Genomic DNA, 21,819 nt, shown 5'->3' on the forward strand with positions numbered 1-21,819 from the left:
CACTTTACTAGGTGATGCTGATGTATGAAATTTAATTCTTTTAATACTTCAATAAAAAATATAATATTGTGTAAAATTATCAATAAGCATTGTAAAAATATGAAATATTTACCTTTGATTGAATGACTGATTTAGTTTTTTGCTCATTCATTGAACGCACACCAAGTTTGCCATTCTGAGACGTATAAGAAGAAAATCTAAAGATAAAGAAATAATTAAACAAAAATGTTAATTTTGAATAGCAAAGTGGTAAAATAGAAAACTAGGAAAACTTTCAATGAAATAAATGCAGGGGTAATTATTGCTGCGTAGTAAAATATCAGAATTTTGGAGAGTAAAGGATGAACATATAGGAAGCACAGTCAATTCCTAGATTTAGAAAACTATATATAAATTTTATTGACTATTTTTATAAAGAATTTGATATACATCTCTTTAGTCCCATAGCATAAAATTTGGACACATACACTTCAACACACGATTTAAAGCATAAAGGAATAAAAATCATAATTACAGTTCATTAAACCAAGAAATAAAATACTCGTATTTCATAAGAAATATGAACATTAGACAGTTAAGATTAGATTTCAATTTTCAACTCAGTCTGAAATCTTTCTTGTAAAAAGTTTTATAATAAAAAAAAAATGCACTTTAAAAAAATAGACTATACAAAGCAAGCGTTTTTTGTTGTTGCCTGAAGTCTTGAATTTGACAGGTTCAATATATGGAATAAGTATTATAAAAATATTTTTCGGTAATACGAATTTAAAAGAGCATCTTTTTTTTCTTCTTAAAATTGACAATCAAATTGCAGTGCATGACTGTCATTAATTAACATACTATAATGAGAAAAAAGATTGCACCTTCATTTGTAAACTAAATAAACAAAATGTGATATAAAACTTGAAAATAGAATAAATAATAAATCAAGCCCTTTCATTGTAAACAGGGTGGCCACTAACAAATGGAAAAATAATACCCTGACTTTTCCAAACCAGTTTTCATCAAATTTCCTTGTATTTGCAACCAGTGCCAAAGTTCTATGATTAATTTTTCATTTATACCTTACTCTTATTCGCAAAAATATATAACAAAACCATCATTTAAAAATTTATTAATTAAAAAATAAATAATTTTTAAAAAAAATTATTACAAGCACAATGTATTTAGAAACAAAAACACACTTATAAGTAGCACTCACTCTAATTTTTTCACTGATTAAACTATTACACATTTTCCCAATTTCTCCAGATTTATAACATTCGTTGTTTTCCCTATTCTGTATCCACTCTGATAAATATAATTCTCTTAAAGATAAGTTATTAGGCAACTGTGAAACTTCAATATTATTTTCACAAAATTAAATAACAAAATAAGTGGGTAGATACCTTTTTGGCTGATTTTCATCCTTAGTCACAGGTCTTGGTTTGGAAACTAATATTTTGGTTGGTCTAACAGGAACAGGCTAAATTAAATAAATAAATAATAAAAAAAAGAATCTTCAGTGAATAATACAAAATTTAGAAGTGTTAAAAGTTTTAGTCTGTAAAAAAACAGCATCAAATATCAAATTTAAGTTGACTGGCACAAAATTAATTCTATTTTTATGAACAAGCAAAACACCCTAAACATGAATAAACGAAACTCACTAAGGAACAAGAATGAAATTTCTGAAGAAAGTCATTATGTAAATTAAAAGAAAATGCTGTTTTTCTAAACATATTTAAAAATACTTAAGAGATAAAATTACAAAAAATAATTTACTTAATAAACAAATCATTAATTCAGTATTATTAATAAAAATAAACTTGCTAATAATACTAATATGTAATGCAAATTAAATAAAAAATAAACCTAATCAGGGTGCGCAGCCAAATCTTTGAAGCAAAAATAAGCACTTTTTAAAAACTTTTCAAGCACTTTACAAAAATTTTCAAGCACTCAAAAAATTCATATTCAATCAATGATATTATTGAAAAACAAAAACTTTTCATAAACAGTTTTAGCGTTAAAAAAAACCCCAAAAAGAAACGGACGTAAATCGAAACAATCAGTACTTTCCCACATCACCGAGTGAATTCAACTTGACTCTGAACTCAGAACAAAAGTACCCTTACCCCCTACGTCAAAAAAGTGTTAGAAGTAAAATAAAATAAACAAGAATAAAATTAAAATAAATTAAAAAGAAAAACATTTCATAAGGATCTGATATTCTCTATCCGAATTGGAGCACTCGGGTTTCGGTTTCAAGTGTGCGCGCATGCGCAAGTCATAACGTGGGTACGACATGAAGTCCGCGTGAATGATTACGTAGCAAACACCCCATTTTTTGTGAAATGCATGGGATCCATCAGATATCACTGAAGGGTAAAAAAAAATTATTCGTGAAAAAAAAAGCACTTTTTAAAAACGCCTGCTGAAAAAAGCACCTTTAAAAGCTTTTAAAAACGAAATCCCCAAAAAAGCACCTTTAAGTACTTTTTACAAACGCTACGCACCCTGCTAATTTATCTGAGTTTCTTCCAAATTTGATAATATTAATAAATGCGAAAATTTAAGTACAGTAGGGAACCGATTATCCGGAACGATCGGGACCATCGCTATTCCGGATAACTGATTTTTCCGGCTTTCTGAATCACTTCAAAAAGCCATTTTTTTTATTGTTAAACCCAACTTAAAAAAGAATATATTTGGAAATAATCTTAAAAAGAAAAAAAACGATTAAATAATACACTAATGATTATTTCCAAAATGATGGTAAGGTAATCTTTCAAAAAAGAAGGAAAAATCCTAAAATCTTATGAGGAAAAAAATTTTATATTAAAAAAATGGCGGGAAAATGTATCGAATTTCGTTCCGGATTATTGGTTTTCCAATTTCCGGATAACGGGTTCTGTACTGTATCAATAAATTATAACAGGGGTTTTGCAGCCTTTTCCCAATATTCAAATTCTAAAAAATGGCTGTTTCACAAAATTTCACTTTAAAACAATGATTGCACAAAATTGTTCCACATTGGATACTCGGAAAAAACAATGAGAACCAATGTGATTTCATGAGAGGCTCTCAATCCTGAGTGAATCAATCACATCAAAACTCAAATTCGAAATTCGCAAGCTGCAAAAATATCAGAGTTAGGAAAAGCTGAAAAACTGGTGAATGACAGATGAAAAAATTATCATCCAACAATGTGAAGTTATGATGGATTTATCACAAATCGAACGTGCTATAAAGTGAAAACTTAAAGACGAACGTCATAATAACATCAAATTAAAAGTATTAGAAATTGAAAAACTTTGTGAAAGGGCTGAAAAATAAATAAATAACTGTCGAAAAAAACTATCACCAAACATTGTGTAACATTGAATTGTAACAAATTGAACGCATCAGAAAGAGATAATTTTCAATTCATCCAACATCCTCAAATTAAATTTTAATTAAAATTTGTAATTTGGTTGTGCATTTCTTTAACAAATTAATTAAATTTTTTAAAATTAAATTAGTTAAATTAATTCTCAATTTTAATTAAGATACAATAAGTACTGAATCTAAACATTTCAGTCAGATGTAAATTATTACGAGGTCCCTAAATGAGCTTATTGATCTTTTAATTTCAATTATTATTAAATCAAATGATAAAAATTATTATTTTGAAATGACAAATCTGAACCACATAAGTTTTCTTACTACTTTACTAAGTGTTAAATTGCCCTTCAATTTATACTATTTAAAATTTTGCGTTTAAAAAATATTGATTTTTCCCCCCTAACCTTCCTCCCCTCTGAAAACCATTGAGTTTTTTTTAAAGAGCTTTTTGATTGTTAACTGTTCAGGATCCATATGAAAATAATTAATGTATGATACCCAAGTCAAGCTACGATATAAATTTTCTTTTATTCCTGATGGTTCCTGAGGTTCTATTTATACCTGAAGTAAAAATGGAAATTTAAACCAGAAGTATAAATAGGAGCACAGGAATGTCATCAGTGTTATAATCTAGAAAAATATGATCTAGTTTTAAGTTTTTTTGTTTCAATTCCACATTAACAGGTTTGTAAGACATTATTTATAAAGTTTGGTTATTTATATACAGATGATGTCACCTCATAGAAATTAACAAACAATAAAATTTCTTTTGGCACTGGGAGAAAAATTTTGCAATGTTTAGTTGGTTCCCATAATCATCAAAAGTTTGAGATTTTTCGTTTGATTTTAGAAGAGGGAGATATCTTTAGCAGCAAAGTTGCAAGTGTGAGTGGTGCAAAAATCCTTCCCTCCGAATCTAGCTTAGTGCAAGTGCATACAAACTTTTGAGTAACATGTAGAATGATGATCCATTGGTACAATACAGACGTAACACTGAAATGGATTGTGGTTAAATGAATTGTGAAAACTTTAAACAGATCAATACAAAAAATCCTGATTTTTTCGTACTTCATGGCAACAATAGACAAGGCAAGAAAAAAATCTCACTTCAGAAAAGCGAAAAAAAATGAAGCACTTTTTATGATGACAACTAAAAAGTACCTTTAAGGACTTTTAAGAAACAAAACTGGAAAAAAAAGTTTTACACACTAAATACAAGAAGTAAGACATACAAAGGTGATCTTACAACCAAGTGGGTAACACACGTGATGCAACAGTTTTGAAAAACTTCAACTTAAACTCAAAACTTTAGAAAATTGATTTCAATATTACAAATTCAATTATAATAAAAATGACAATTTAAAAAATTATTATTTCAAATAAGATATATAAATCTAATTAAAAAATATTTTTATATAAATATATGCAAAGGCTTCACTTAAAGTTATATAAGTCTTTAGATAGTTATTTCAAAATGTCATTACTTTTTAAATTTTTAATTGGAACCATTTTGTACTAAGACAATCTGAAAATTTTATATTTTGTACAGAAAATGAAAATATGATCAATACTTTAAAAAAAATTCAGTACCAGGATCCCGAAAAATTTTCGATGATCTAGCTCTGCTTCCAGATAAGCTAAAGCTGCAACTTTGCTAAGACTCGACAACCTTTATGTACATTTATATATTAATGAGCTTCAGATTTTAATTTGAAATTTTAACTACAAAAAGTAACATCTGAAAAATAACATAGTCCTCAGCTCCCACAGAAAATATACATTTGATTTATAGTTGAAGTAAATTTGTTTTTGTGAGTGAGTATTCAGGACAGGGGTCTGTCCAAGCCAAATTTACTACTGTTTAGCAGTACCTTCACAAATTCAACTTGAGGAAAAAAGGTAGTGTCACAAAATACTTTTTCTTAAAATTTTATTTTTGAGTCACGTACGAAACGATAAAACCATATTTTTACGTCATTTTTTAATATAATTTTTAATTTTCACAAATTATGTCTAAATTTTCACAAAATAGGTATACCTCTTTTATCTTTTTACAGTAACTTAACTAGGAGACAATGTTGTTGCAATGTATCAAGCCTCTTGTAAACTAAAATAAAAATACAGATCTCCAGGGAAAACACAGCTCTGGCACCAAGTACCCGAACAGAACTAATATTTCAATTTAAAGTGCTTCACTAACTTTAAACGCAACAAAACGTATTTTAAAAATTTTGCGATTAATGAATTGTTAACCGACTTAAATAAAGAGATAAATTCAATTTCTTTTAAATAATAATATTTTTTATAAAAAATATGATGTAATCTTGTAAAATAGTAAATAAGTAAATGACCTCATTTCTCTCTTATAAGATTTTACTATAGAAAATTTATATCATGTTTTTTTCTTTCTTTATAAATTCATGAGTCCTATATATTCTAAAATAGCAAATTGATTAGAATAGATAAGATTATTGGATTACTTTTTTTGGATATCCTTGCCATTTTAGGGATGGTCGTTTAGTTTAACATATTAAATTTTAGAATTATAAATTGTGTCTTATGATAGAAATTAAACAAAAAAAAAAGTTTAATTTATTTATGGTACAGTGGCAGGTGTGACTAAGCATCCCAATGTAATGCCAAATATGAGAGTGACTAAACTGCATATCAGGAGAATATGGAGGAAAAAACATAAAATTAACATTGAAAAACCAATTTCGCAAAAGAAATAGACGGCAATCTGGCGTAAAATTTGTATAACAATCTTCAAATGCATGATAAAAAAAACTTATTTATGAATTTTTTCAAAAAAGTATACTTTTTACAAGGTTGCATACATAAAATTGAAAAGATAAAAACATAAACACTTATAATACTTCAAATTTTAATGCTTCTTTAAATACCAAGATGGAACTTTCAAATGAACATAAAAACATTACTGCCTGTAACATATTCTGACTTAACCCTAAGATGTGAAGGTGTTTTAAAATTATCTGCTATGGGTGGCAACTCACCTGCTTAGCTCCAGTTCTTGCGCATGGATTTTTTTAGAAATGCTAGAATCTTAAAAAATCATATAGAAACCACTTGATTTGAGAAATTACGAGTCCTTAGGCCCATATTTCTGGGTCTCCTTCTACTAAAAAGTTGGTCCTAATTTAAAATATTAATTGTCAGCCTCTTTACCATCTATTAATATTTGCATTCATAATATGTTATTGATATACAAAACACAGAATTTCAAATCAAGAAAAGTCAAGGTTTTAATCAGAAATGATCAAATACTTGGATTAAAAAATGAGGCAATATAATTAGATACGCAGAATTATTCTAATTTTCTCCCTCAGCTTAAAGATGAAATTTTTTATATAAAGTTTGGATTAAATTTTGCCGAAACGAATATGCTTCCATGTTAAATTTTTTTCCAAGCAGAGAATTATGGGGACACAACATAACTTTTCGAACATATAATTTTTCGAATCCTCACTATGATTTTTTGCGTATTTGACAAGTTATTGCTGGTAAACGGAATCATTGACCCTTATCCTTCCAGAAAACATCTATTGCTTTCTTGATAGTCTGGTGAATCTGTGGAGATTCATGTTCGATAAGGAAGTTAGAAAAAAAAATGTAAAACATCATTCTGTAGTGTCTTAACACAGGGATTTTAAGCTGAATTCTACAGGAAGGTTCAATATTGGTCTCTGTATGATGATGTTTCATTGATGATAGCACCATCCGTTTGCAATATGTAGTTTTAAAAATTCAACGTAAAACTTTGTCAAAACCATTTCTTCCAAGTTATTGCCCAAATTACCTATATCTATTAGTTTCATATCCAAGTTATTATTGATTAAAAAAAAAAAACAATACATTTCTTTGATCACACAAAAAAAATTTAATGAATGATAAATTATTACCTTTGCCTGTTTTATGACCTTATTTTCTGTAGTTAATGTGCTTTTCGCAACAGCAACTTTTTTACCATTGAATGATGGCTCCTTCGTTAACACTTTTTTAGAGTCATAAGACTTAGAAGAAGGCAACCTGAAAAAAAATATTAAATAATATTTAAAAATTATTTTATAATTTATTTGAAAGGATTGTTTAAAAATGATAAGACATTTGGATTTAGTAAAATAAAATTGTAACCTACAATTTCTATTTGCCTGCAGCGAATGAATATCTACCCGGCGAATAAGTTTTGTTGTGTTTCAAATCAAACTACCATCCACCCCCCACCCAAAAAAATAGCGATTATGGACAAAATCTGTGAAAAATAACAGGATGCAACTTCAGCAAACCTTTAAGACAGTGGAGCACAAAATTCCCTAGAATGATTTACTTAAAATTTCAAACCCTCAAACATATTTTGAATCTGACAAATGGTAAGTGTTAGCAAACATTAAGGGTAAAGAATATGAAAACATTTCTGATAATTTTCCCATTTCACTAGCTTTTAATGATATATGGATATTATTAGCATGCCTGCCAACATTGGAGAAATAAAATAACAGAGATTTTACTAGCGAAATTTTTGGGCTACGAGTAAAGTTTTGATACATCATGTGTAATCATATAAGTCAAAATTGGAAATAATATAAGCACTAACATTTAGTGAAGTAAAAAATATATATATAGATCTTAGTCTGAAGAAGATTTTTTTAAAACCATTATTTATATTTACTTAAACTATAAACTATCAAGATACTGCAGTACTGGCATTAGCACCATCTGTTGAAGAATAAGAATTATTTTTGCCATTAGCGGATATTTTATCGTCAAAGTTTTTTTTAAAAATGTCTTCAACAAATACTGAGAATATACGGGTAAACAGGAGATAGTCGTAAAGTACAGGACTCTGCATTAAGAAACAGGAAACTTGGCTGGTATGCATTAGAATCATTGAAACCTTATGGCAACCTTATTTTAAAAAAGATGTATTTTTTTGCAATAAATATGTCAATTCTTCTATATTTTTTTTATAGATTTTGTAACCAATAACACCCTTTATACTACATTTGTAAACAGTTTTAAAATTGTTCCTATTTTTCTTGAAAATATTGGTGAGCAAAAATTTCAGTTCGGTTAATACATTTAAAACCGAAATTTCGTGCCCTGAGCTACAACGAATAACTTATTTAATCATTAAATTTTAATTAACCATTACAAGGAGTAGCTTTTAAACTAATTGTAACTAGTAATAATCATTTTATTTTTCAAGGGATTAAGATTAACTACACTAAACTTATTAATACAACGCCTTAATGACCTATGCATCAAAGACGTTTTAAAAGTTTGAATGTAAAAATTCTTTTAAAAAATACATAGATGCTTTTTCTCATTCTATGCTTCATTTTAAATTACTCCCACAACTACTTGCCTAATGCATAAAAAAGTACGGTTTTTAGAAATAATATGATAAAACTATATACTACTATACATCACATAATTGTTTAGTATGCAGGTGTCTGCCCAGGTCGAATTTAATACCGTTTAGAGGTACCTTCATAAATTCAACTTTAGGAAAAACGGCAGTTTCACAAAATACTTTCTTAAAATTTTACTTTTGTATCCCTTAAGAAATGGTAAATCCATATTTTTACCCTATTTTTGTGTTGATTTTTAAATATAATTTTTAATTTTTTACAAATTATGTCTAAATTTTCCCAAAATAGGTACCTCTCAGAAAAACCTAGACAGACCCCTGTTATGTCTTCAAAACTTAATTATAAACTCTTAATTTTAAACTTTTGAACTACTTGGTTCTGAATTTCAAAATATCAAAATGTTTACATTATTTTAATGTCAATATTAAAGATTAAGATTTTTTTTTATTATTATTATTTCAAGAAAAATCGGGGGGGGGGGGGAAAANGGAACTCTGAAACATAATTTCCAAAGAAATAAGTTTCAATTTTTTTTTTTTTTTTAATTTTCTTGGTTTTTCCTATTGATTGAAAAACGAGTATTATTTTCAAAACAGCGCCATTTTCATTATTTCTACATAGGGTGAATAATGAGTCTATTTTAAAAATATGGAAGCAATAGATGTCTGGTCAACATAATGCACCTGGAGAATATATGGGATAATCCACAAAACAATTATTCGACAGATCGAACCTGTACACTTATACATTGAGTAAAATTATTAAAGCAAAAAATTACAGAATTAAATTATTAAAAATTTCTTCCCCAGTTTACATTTTTCAGAGCAGTTTTTTCATTACATAAAAAATTGAATGATAAATTAAGTACTTCTGTCCCTTTTCAAGATATTTATTAATTCAGTGTCAGTATCCCATAACATCAGCAATTATTTATAGGATTATTATAAATTAACCTATGTTAATAAAATTTGTTTTGGGGTAGGAGATAGAAGAAAGATAAAACATTGCTTTAAAAATAGGAAGGAGAGAAAAATACTTTTTTATGTTTATTTCTTTTTACACATGCACTTGTTAGTTAGCAAATATAACCAGATTAATATTTTGATGATTTGTAAGTTACGATAATCTTAGGAATACAAAATAATGATATAAGTATAATTTACATATCAAATTTGAATCATTTAATTGAAATCTTCAATTCAGATGAAAGATTTTTATTGAATTATATTGTTTGTTTATTTATAAATGATTATTATGTATCGACATATTTGAGACTTTGGTTATAAAAATGGTCACCAAAAGATTTGCAGTAACAAGAGAAAGTCATAAATGTTTTGTTTTTTTGCATATTACAGGCCTCCTAGTGCGACAAAGAAAAAATAGGGACAACATTTTTCAGAAAACAAAATTTGATAACATTAGAACAGTAGACATATATCAGACTACTTTTAAAAACAAAGCAAACCAAAAAATTTTGAACTTTTTCTAGAAGTAAGAAAAGTATAAGAAAAGCAAGTTTTATCCCAAAAAAATAATTAAACTACTACTCTTAATTTCAAGATTGCTTTCTTAAGAAAAGAAAGATTAAAGTTACAGCACAATTAAGTTTCAGCACAATTTTATTAATAAACACTAAACAACTAACAGTTTAAGACATGGAAAATTTTAAAAAAATAAATAAATAAAATTAAAATAACAATAAAAATAACATTAAAAATAATAACTGATATCAATTACGGTCAATTCCCTGATAACAAAACTTTTAATATAGTTCTAGACTTCTTTAACAAATAATTTTAAAATTGGGTTTCAATAATCTTGAAATGAAGGCACTGTAAATATGCTACTAAACACCCTTGTAAAAAAATAATTTAATGGGCGATTCTTTCACTCATTTAAATAATTCTGTAATACAATTCCATTTTAGTTGAATGGAAACTATTATTTGTAGTATCAGTTGAATGAGTCGAAGCGAAAATTGTGAAACTGCAAAAACTCAATCCTACAAGATTTGTTACTGCATTTGCTGAAAATAATAAATAAGCGCATCACCTCTGAAATCATCCCCATAAAAATTTAAAAATGAAAAAGATTTCATTATTTTATTCATAAGATGTTTGACAAATTTTGCAAGTAAGGCTATTTGTCTAAGACATGGACATAACCATAGTTAGTGGGCAGTCCAAAATTAAAACTATCAAATTTCATTACTTTTATTAGGATTATTAAATAAAATAAAAAGATGTTTGATTAAAAATCTAAACCTTTCAATTCTACAAATGAATTATTAAAAATCCACATTTGAATTCATAGAAAATAGGATGTTCTGTAGACACATAAAAATCAGGAATATCAGGACAACTACGAACCTTGCATATTAATAACAAATTAACACAAAAACTAATAGTTATAGATTTATAATACACAACATTCCAGAAAATTAAAAACATATTATTTACATTTAGCTAGTTAGTTAAATATTTTCAAAGCAAAAGATACCTTTGCACAATATTTTCCTTTTCTTTTCTAACTTTTGAAGAAATGGATTGTACTTGTTTTACAGAGTCAGGCTAAAAACATATGAAAGATTTTAAATTAACAATTACATCTAACTTTACATTGAATAAAATGAAAGTAATATAAATTTCTAAAGATGTAAATAGTTTTTACAGGAAAAAAAAACATGAATACAAAATTTTTTGTCAACCAAAGACATTAGGGTAAAAAGCTACTCTATAAAAAAATAATAATTCTAGTCCATACAAAAAATTGGCAAATTTGACAGCTACACTGATAGAATTTTAATGTATGCTCTAAAGTTAGAAAAGTAAACTTATGTCCTGAAATTGAGTGTAAGGATTCAATTTGAGAATGTTCAGAATAAATGTAGTTAGCTACAATTACCATATTATCATTCAATAAAGTATTTTAAAAAATTCTAACTTTTATCATGAAGCCAATGCTAGATTAAAAAATAAAAAAAATTAAAAAAAAACACATTTTTCTATGCAAATTTCAAAGAATAAAATATAATAAGCAGTAAAATAATAAATGCAATAATAATAAAATCTAAAAAATTCTAGAGCTAAATTAACTAAAATTTCTGAGTTTTAGATAATTTTAAAAAAATTAATTCAATTACGCTCTTTCTCTCTCTATATATATATATATATATATATACATACATACATACATACAAGGCATGTCTTTTAAGTGAAGACTGGTAGCACGCGCCGCAACAAGCACTAGCCGCCTCAGGTCCCGACATTCCTTGGTAATAGCTGTGCTCGGTTGCAACCCTGCAGATAACCTGTACGGTCTGTTCTGCGTCCTTAAAACATTCAAGATTATCGCGTCGCCCACCCCGTATGAGATACAATCAATAAAAGGCTTTTTGTCAGCAAGAAAACTGTCTGCTGCAGACAATCACTGGCAAATTCATGACGTTTACGGAGCTACTGCAATGAGCGAAAGGCAAAGTGATTAAATGGGTCAGAGACTTCGAAGCTGGCCGCAACAACGTTTATGTTGAGTTCTGCTCCAGTCTCCTATCTGTGATCACTTTCAATATGGTGGCTTCAATTGAAGAGAAAATTTTGGAGAACAGATGCTTTACCATAAGCACTCTTTCAAACGACTTTCTTGAAGTGTCTAGGTCAGTGCTGTATAAGATTGATTATGAAAAGTTAAGATTTGAGAAACTATGCCCACGTTTTTTTGACTTACATTAGTGTAACGAAGGTGCCGCCATATTGAGTTGAATTGTAACAGGAGGCAAAACATGGCATTCACATGCTACACTAGAATCAAAGCTACAGGGCTTGGAGACACACACACTCTCCAGTAAGAGAGCCAAACAGACTATGTCCCAGCAGAAGATTGTGGCGTTCATGATTTGGGATAGTCATGGTCTTTTGTCGGTCTACATAAATTTGGTAGCCTACAGCCAAACCCTGCAAAAGCTAGCCAGAGCGATTCAAAACAAAAGACGCAGCATGTAGACAGAGGGAATTTTGTTACTCCACGACAATGCAAGGTCTCACACCTCAGCTCAGACCTGGGGCCCTATTACCAACTCGTCGAAATTTATTCCTCTCGGAAACGATTCCGATCGGAAACTAGCTTTCATCGGATTGCCAATTTCGTAAAACCCACTGTGCCGTAACATGAGCTTATCGGAATCCGGAATCGAAATCTCCATTCCACACGATTCCTGTGAAATTGAAGTTTGTAGGCGGAGCTAACTTTGACCAATTAGGAAATTACTATAATTCTAATTTATTAATCTGGCAACGATATGTTTGTCTTCTCTACTTCTATGTGAGTTAAAATCGCATTAACTTAGAACTGAAAGCTTAAAAATTCATACATTTTCAACAATTTTGTGTTCTAAAAGCTAAGTTTGTGTTTATTAGAAGTACAGAGAGTAGTGTAGAATGAAATTACAACGTAGTATTTTCAAATGGCTTCACGTACAAAAATTAATATTCGCCTGCAAACAATGATTGTGGAATACCTAGAAAACAATCCAGATTAAAATAAAGAAAGCCTTACCGGCATATCTGGCGTAATTACCACCATAAATATTAAATACCAAATCACTACTATATAAGACATGTTAACTCCATCTTAAAGTACCATAAGATAGTTGAAGGATAACACAGTCGTTAGTAAAATCCCCACACATGCATATTTCAAACAATATAGGAAATTTTAATAGCTAACTTTGGTAATTCCTTCTTTTAGCTAAGATTCTATTGCTTTTTGTACATATTTTTTTATGTAGCTTTGTTATGAATTTCCACAATCCGATATTATTCATTTCCACTACTGAATTTCGCTTATGAGTAACACCATTTAAAAAAAAACTAATTTCCAATCTAAAATAACTTCTAAATTTTGTTGTCGGGATATTGGAATACCCCAATAGCTGGCTGTATGACGGAAAACAGCGCCATTTTGTTCACTGAAATAAACAAACTCTTATCGGAATCTAGATTTCGCTTACTCTTAAACCTGCCGGAATGGGATTCGTAATAATTTCGCATCGGAATTTAGTTCCGAGCGGAATCAAGAGCTCGTAATACGACTTAACTGACATTCACGGATTTATGACGCCACGAGAGCTTCATTTCGATCGGAATCAGATTCCGTGAAGCTGGTAATAGGGCCCCAGAACTTCATTGGACTCTTTTGGCTGAGAAGTTTTAGACTACCCTCTTAGAGCTCAGACGCCAAGCGATTTTCATCGCTTCTGCCATCTCAAAGTTCTCGGCAGTAGCTGCTACAATGATGACGAATATGTGAAAACAGAACCACTTGGTTATCGGAGCAGACGGCAACTTTCAATGAAAAGGGTATTCAAAATCTACTAGCAATAAGGTATGATAACTGCATAAACAAACTTGGTAACTATGTTTAAAAATAGACACGTATGTAAAATCTGAAAATAAATTTGGAGTTTGAAATTTTTCTTTCGTTTGGTTTCTATTTTCAAACGGCCCTTACTTAAACACTCCGAATATATATAGATAGATAGATATTAACAAGCTTTGGGGAACAAACTTTAATGTATCAACAGCTTACAAACATTTTGTACAAAAATATATTTTTTATAATATCTAATATCATTAATGTTTTGTTTCCTTTTTCAAGAAGGGTTCCAAAAATGCAGCTTAAAGAAATTTTTAAGTATTCTTTTTTTTTTTTAGGAAAACATTTTATTACTGCAATACTTATTAAAAGTTTCTAACAATTTTTAATTTTAATTCAATCAATGAGTAGAAAGAAACTTTTTATCAACTGCTTACACATTTATTTAATTGTAATATTTTAGAAAACATATTATTATAAAATTTGTAAAGATAGTTTTTTCTTGAAATATCAAATCCTTTTAAATGAGTATTTAAATTTTTTTTAACGGGGAAAAAAAAGCGAAATGCCTTTAGTAAATCTTTCACTTGATTTTTCACACAAATCAATCAACTAAAACGGAAAAATTGCCAGCTGAGTATGAATGGTTTAATTTTTTTTTAAATTTTCCAACTTTTAAACATGCATTCAATACCTTTTTAGAGACTAGAACTTCTTTAGAATTCTGTGGCAACTTTTTAGACTGCGTTCCCAAACATTTAGTTGGTAAAGGAATGGATGACCTGCGATATAAAATTTTCAATTAATATTTTAATGCTCTTTTTAAATGACCATTAAATCAATGCAAATAAGAAATACTTACTGAGCAGGTCTTTTGCTTGGTAATGGGATCTTTGATTTTACCATCTTAATCCTAAATAATAAATTTTAAAAAATTTAAAACAATATATACTTTTTTAAAACATGCAAATGTAATATATCTATACAAAGATTTTTAAATGGAAAATAATAATAAATAATTGTAAGTGGAGGAGTGTATATTAATGAATTTTTTAGTGATTTAAAATTTTACCATTAAACATTTATTTTCTCATAATTTTCAGATTAAAATATAAAAAGAGCTTTCAAGTTGTTTACCAATTAATTTTTATCTACTTTTTATGAAAGAAATTTGTAATATAAATTATTTATGATTCACTGAAATTGTCCTGTTATTTTAATAATGAATGAGAACCACTCTGCGAAATATACACATCAAATAATATAAGAGGGTCATTTAAAAATTGAGGGTCAAACGTAATTATTATATAATCTTACACATTTTGATAAATTTTAACCTACCCCTACATTTTACCTAACCTGCCCAACCCTTTTTCATTCTTAGGGATACCACTGCATTAAGCACCTAATCAATTTACGCCTTTAAATTTGTTATAGCTTGAAAACTTTAGCATATCTTCACTTATAATTGATGATAAGACTGTAGTTATCCTGAACTCAAATGTGATAAAGCCTTTTTTTTTTTCAGAACCATCTCAGCATAATTTTTAATGTTGCAGAAATTTTTTTTTACAATCAATTAAATTTTTATTTAGACTGATATAATAAAAAAATGTTTTAGTAGTACCCATACAGTTAAAGTTCTAATAGAAAAATATTTTTGCTAGAGAGTACAAGAGATCCTTTTTTCAACTCATTATATTATGGTATAATAATTAAAATAATTCTCACATATTTTGGACAATTCTATTAAAGAAAGGATAACTTAACAAAAAAAAAATTTATTATAACATCCTCTATAAATTAGCGAATTTCTCTAAATATTTTGTAACAATAACAAAAATAAAAGTTTTAAAATTTTACATACATAGTTTGTATTTGTGACATCAGTCACAAGAGCTTTTTTCCTATTTGTTTACAAATGTACTTCCAATGTCTCCTACTAATTTTTTTTTTGTAAATAAATTTAAAAGAAATAATTCCATCATAGCTTATAGAAGAAGGGTGCTTAAAAATGATGTTTTACTCCATGTACTTTCGATGTATTTTTCCGATTACCGTTTATTTAGTTATTTACCCACCTAATGAATATTTTTAAGTTGATTAAATACTAAACAATACTGAATTAAGTATAAATGTTATTTCTTATTGAAAAGAATCAGCTTTGATGATCTATTATCGAACTCGTTGAAGTCCCGGGATATTGTACTGTATTACAGATAATGTAACAAGAATATTCCATTTTTTTACCTCACCAAAGGTTTGATTACTTTTTAAAAATGATGAAATTTCTTCATATACAAAAATTAATTCTTTTTATTATGATGATTATTTACAAATTGCGAAGAAAATAATTTGTGTGACTCATAACTCACGAGTTCTTGTATCGTAATAAAAGCAGTGGGACTTGCAGCATCCAGAACCATGCTCCAAGCCATGCAGAAATTGCTAGCTTTAAACGCTAAAAAAATGATCTAAACATCACTTTAATTTATGATGAAATCGGCAACAATAAAGCTAGTGAGAAAGAGTTTACTAAAATTCAAAATTTGCACATTGCATTAACAATATTGAGTTTTTAAAACCATGTAGAATTCTGTAGCACAAACCGTTGAAAAACAACGTAGATTTAAGATAGAATCTGAGGAAATAGACCCAATCAGAAAGTGACTCAAATGCGCAATTCAAATTTTTTTTTTATTCTGTTCAATCCGCGGGCCAAATATGGCCCATGGGCTGCAGGTTGTGCACTCCTACGAATAAACCAAATTTTTTAACCTATGTAAAATTAATCACTTAATTAAGGGCGCCGGCAGAATAATATAAAAGGGGGTGCAATCCTCTAACAAACTAACCCCCCCCCCAAAAAAAAAATTTTTTTTAATATTCTGTTATTAGGTACATTTTGTTTTGTTATTACATATACTTTCATCTGTTAATTTTTTTCAAGATACATTTCTTCGTTGTTAACAAGATATTTGAAAAAAAAATGAGCTTTTTGTACTTGCAAATTTCGCAGCGAGAAACTGTATTGATGTCGCTGTCATAGTTATTGACTTTGAAACACAAATAACTACGAACAGTAGTTTCGTATACTAACGTGTTTGTGCATGCTTGGAATCGGAAGACATGGAATTGGTCTACAATGTCTCACGAGAGATTAAGTAGTTTGTGCATATTCAGTGTGCATAAGAAAAGAATCGAAGATGACTCAGAATTCATTGAAAAAGTTATAAACAGATAAGGACAGCAAACAAGTGTATTACAATTCCTGTTTGATTAAGAAATTTTTTAATTGTTATGTACCAAAACAAAAATTACTTAATTATTTGTTTTTGAATAAAAATATTTTTAATAAAAAAAATTTATATAACAAAAGTGTTTTTCTGTATCTCTTTAATTGCTTTAAAAAGAATCAGAGGGTGCAAGTGCACCCCTTGCATTCCCCTGCCGGCACCCTTGCACTTAATATTATCTTGCTTGGTCCATATCAATAGAGTTAATTTCATAATAAAATTTTGTGTAATTAATTTTAGAGTGAAGCATCACTTATTTAAATATAATTGTATTATTCACTGCTATTAAACATTATTGTGAAATTCAATTGACACCTTTTTTTTTTTTTATTTGTTGCTCCTCAATAACTTGGATGAAATCTCAGCTTTTTTTACTTTTTGATAATAATGAATTACCCTGACAAAGAAGAATTCAACGTTAATGATAAATGGAAAGGTTATTCTTTGAAATGCTCAGGGGAAAGGTGCAATTAATAAGCATGCATAGTTGCTGTTGATAAACAAAAACATAGCTTGGAGAGCTGTTTTATATACTTTGTTGATGTCAAAGATTTTTTTTTTAAGATAACTTGAATGATTTTTACTGGCAATATAAAAATGTGTGTAAGCAAAGACACTGTTGAACTTAAGTTTCTTTTCGCCTAAAATATCTAATTTTGATGAATTTCCTTGGAATTCTTCATTTTTTCTGCCGTGTTCTAAACTGCTACCAGATCAGCTTCAGTATAAAAATCTTAAAGAACAGCTAAAATTGGAGAAGAAGGCCAATAGATAAGAGTAGTGTTTGATAATATTGGTGGCCTGGTTAAAACATATTCCACAAGCAAGACAAACCTAACACTTAAACTAAGGTGGCCAGATTTATAAACCGTGATATGAGAACAAATGAATAGAGCATTTTTGAATAATTTTACAACCTCATTCATTAATGGAAAATATGAACTTTTATATGCAGAATTTTTTTTTCTTCCATTGATAACTAATATCAGGTTCAGAACTATCTTCATCAAACTCTATTTCATTACTACGCACTTTTGAAATATTATATAATATTTTGTTAATTTAAAATGTGTTAAATTTTTCTTAAATTATTTTAAGATTAGTAATGTGTTTTAATATTCATTGTCATTATATTTGCTGTAAGACAAAGATACCTTGTTATAAAACATGCACATTTCAGGTTTTGATGTTCTTTTCCATATTAAAAAAAAAGTATATGTTTTCAGAGAAATTCGTGGACATTTCCTTTCCTCAACAGCTTTGAGAGCCCCTGGTCACCTTACTTAAACCCCCACTTCAGGCCCATAGCTGATAGCAAGTTTTAATATTTAAAAAAAAAAAAAAATCAATACACTTTTAGTTGATTTGTACGTATGCCTTTCGCCACGCAATTCAGAACTTGCTTTTAAGATAAATAATAACATTAATAAATTGTAATGTAATTCCTCATGCATCTGTCTCCTGGAAACTAAGCTAAAAATAATTCAGAATATTTGAATTTATAATGAAATCTAAGTCATATAAATATTTGAACTATTGAAAAGAAAATGATTAAGCAATCACAATTTAATCAATATTTTACCTATTAAAAGAAATCAGTAATGTACTTATGATATATGACCATCTGCAGGGGTCTGTCCAGACATTTTGTGAAAGGTTCGTTTTTGTAAAATTGTGAAAAAATTACTCGTAATTTGTGAATATAAAATAAAAGTTAAGTCACATTCTTTCAACCAGGGTATCCTGCCTTTGTGAATTTGTGCAAATAGGATCCTGTTATTGCAAAAAAACTGTTTCAAGTTTTTAAATTGTAAATAGATACAAGATTATGCTCAACACTGTAAAATTATAATTAAAAAATTTAAATTTTCAAAAATAATTAGCAATTGCTGCTACTAAATTAGAGATGCAACACACAAATACTTGGTATTCAGCCTATACTGCTGAACGCAGAATATTCTTTTCGGGCGAATAAAGGAAGAAGCGTCCGCTGAAGACAAAGCTTAGTTCGTTTACATTCTTTCTTTTTTTCCACCCCCCCGGGCAGAGTTTTTTTCCATTAACAAAACAATAATAAAGCAGTGTTTTCACTACAGCGCGAGAACGCGAGAATCTCGCATATTTTTTCTTTTCTCGCATTAAAAAATGATTACCGCGAGAAATTCGCGCATTCTATAAATCAATTACAAAATTCGCGAATTTCTCGCATTTTGGAAAAAGCTTCGAATTACGCCATTTAGAATAAAATCCGTTTCACTTTTCTTCCCCATTATCTGGCTTCCCTATTTACCAGTATTGTTCAGAACCTTTTCGAACAACAGAACACAACCACGGAATCCCTTTCAGAACACATTTGTCCGCAACCACGCGTTTACCGTAGGTAAGGTTTCTTCATGTAAGACGTTCAAAATTTTTATGCACTTATGCAAGATGGACAAATACCTTGTAAAGGCAAAATCTTCTATGATGATGCATCAAAAATATTCAATGCTTTAAAAAGTAGAAGACGTTAAAAATGTATTATAATTAAAGAAATGTTTTTTTTTTCAAGAGATTTTGTGTTTTTTTAGAAATCTCACTTAACTTTTTGAAATCTCACCCTGTGTTTGAGAAAGGGTGAGAAATTCTCACCCATTTTTTTTCTATGATGAAAACACTGTAAAGATAAATAACTTCGTGAAGGGTCCAATTAAATGACAAATTTTGTCAAGGGTCCGTTAACAGACCCAAATTTCTTCTAAACAAATCCCTGATCTAAGAAGGTTACCGTAAGCAGAATACAAAGAAAAAATTTTGTCATATACGCAATGTCATGCTCAAAGCATACATGTTATTATATGAATTAGTATAATTTTTCCAAAAATCTTCTCATTTCCTTGACACAAATATATACCAAAATCTTACCATAAGAAATGATTTTTTTTATTTCATAAATTTCAGTGAATGTAGAAAGACATCAGGAAAGCAATATTTTTCATGTTCTCAACACTTCCAAATTTTTCCTTTAAATATGTTTAAATTCATATTAAATACTATACTTAAATATACATTTGTAAAAATAAAAAGAAATTTCCCTTGCTTTCATAACACAAAAATCTATTCACATAAATGAATTTTTATTTAATTATGAATAATCAAACTGTACAAATGCAACGTGCAAAATACTGTGAAATCACCTTTTTATTCACATGTATCACAGAGTGCAATCTATCCTCATTTGGGCTTTGCTTGAGTAATGACTAAAGGAAATGTCCATATCATTACCTGTCGCACCAATTACAATCAACAATTATATTAAATAGAAATAAAGCAAGTGGACATGCCAAATGGATAGAAACTAAATGTGCCAAATGAATTGTAAAAAAAAAAAACATTGATGAAAAAAACGCATACAGGTTTGCTCAGTTGTGGCTATCAATTACACCATTTGAGCTAGTCTCCTCTTTTAATGATTTTTTTTTTTTTTTTTAGTTTCTTGTGGGTCGCTGCTGAGAAATTGTTAAGACTTTACGATTATCTTGCAACAGAATAAGATACAAAAACATTCCCAACGACTACTTTGTTTAGAAGTAGATCTAAAAGTCCCCCAATAAAAGTCGTCAGGATTCGCACGTAACTTAGCTAACCAAAAACATCTCATTTGAAAACTATTACAATAAATGGAAATTTAAAACTTATTCTTCACTTTCTATCTATTCTTTATATATCACTCTACAAACTTCAACTTAAATAGTTTTTGTTACTTAATACTAATAATGTAAGCACATTCACCAGTAGCTAAAGCAAAAAATACCATATACATTGAACATAAAAAAATAGTTATCAGTGCCTAAAACTAAAAAATTTGAAAAGAATAAACTAAATATTTTAATTTGAGAAGAGAAAATATGCATTTGATTACAGTGTAGAATTGTGTCTTGGAGCTTTTATTATATATATAAAACATACTTATCGAAGCAATTATTATAAATTACCAACATTTTCTTTTCATAACACGCATCAACAAGTTGATAATTTCATTTTATTCACAAAATAATTGAAGCCAACCAAAATGAAAAACACTGAATTATATGTAACGCATAAACAAAAATGACTTACGGTATTCTTTTTCACAATGACGTACATTAATACTTAGACATATATTATAGATATATCTTCTTAATTTCTATCAACACAAAGATACATGTCATATCCTAAAATTTGAATAAAATTAACCATGTAACAATTTTCACGTTTCAAATCAATAAAAGTTTTCAAACTTCAGAGAAAAAATATATCAAAACAATTGTGTATGATTGGTTACATTGCAGACCAATCAGCATTAAGAATCTCTCTGCTCAATATAAAAATGGCTTATAAGCCTTTAAATTATTAAGGAATTAGAATTACAAAAC

The 21,819-nt window shown here is 28.5% G+C and overlaps 1 protein-coding gene across 2 annotated transcripts in view; it reads right to left on the reverse strand.

Annotated features, from left to right (window-relative positions):
• Nucleotides 1-21,731, reverse strand: part of LOC107446928 (uncharacterized) — a 62,848-nt gene extending 41,117 nt beyond the window's left edge. Inside the window, exons 1-7 of one of the 2 annotated variants that reach the window (XM_043039191.2) lie at nucleotides 21,524-21,731; nucleotides 14,992-15,042; nucleotides 14,824-14,911; nucleotides 11,256-11,326; nucleotides 7,287-7,413; nucleotides 1,389-1,465; nucleotides 113-197 (exon numbers count right to left, since the gene is read on the reverse strand). In XM_043039191.2, the coding sequence (XP_042895125.1) occupies nucleotides 113-197; nucleotides 1,389-1,465; nucleotides 7,287-7,413; nucleotides 11,256-11,326; nucleotides 14,824-14,911; nucleotides 14,992-15,035 (492 nt within the window). In that variant the 5' untranslated portion in view covers nucleotides 15,036-15,042; nucleotides 21,524-21,731. The remainder of the gene's footprint in view (nucleotides 1-112; nucleotides 198-1,388; nucleotides 1,466-7,286; nucleotides 7,414-11,255; nucleotides 11,327-14,823; nucleotides 14,912-14,991; nucleotides 15,043-21,523) is intronic. The other variant, XM_043039190.2, reaches the window with a different exon arrangement.
• Nucleotides 21,732-21,819: the final 88 nt, after the last annotated feature.

Source organism: Parasteatoda tepidariorum, chromosome 5 (assembly GCF_043381705.1).
Source record: "Parasteatoda tepidariorum isolate YZ-2023 chromosome 5, CAS_Ptep_4.0, whole genome shotgun sequence".
Lineage (NCBI taxonomy): Eukaryota > Metazoa > Arthropoda > Arachnida > Araneae > Theridiidae > Parasteatoda > Parasteatoda tepidariorum.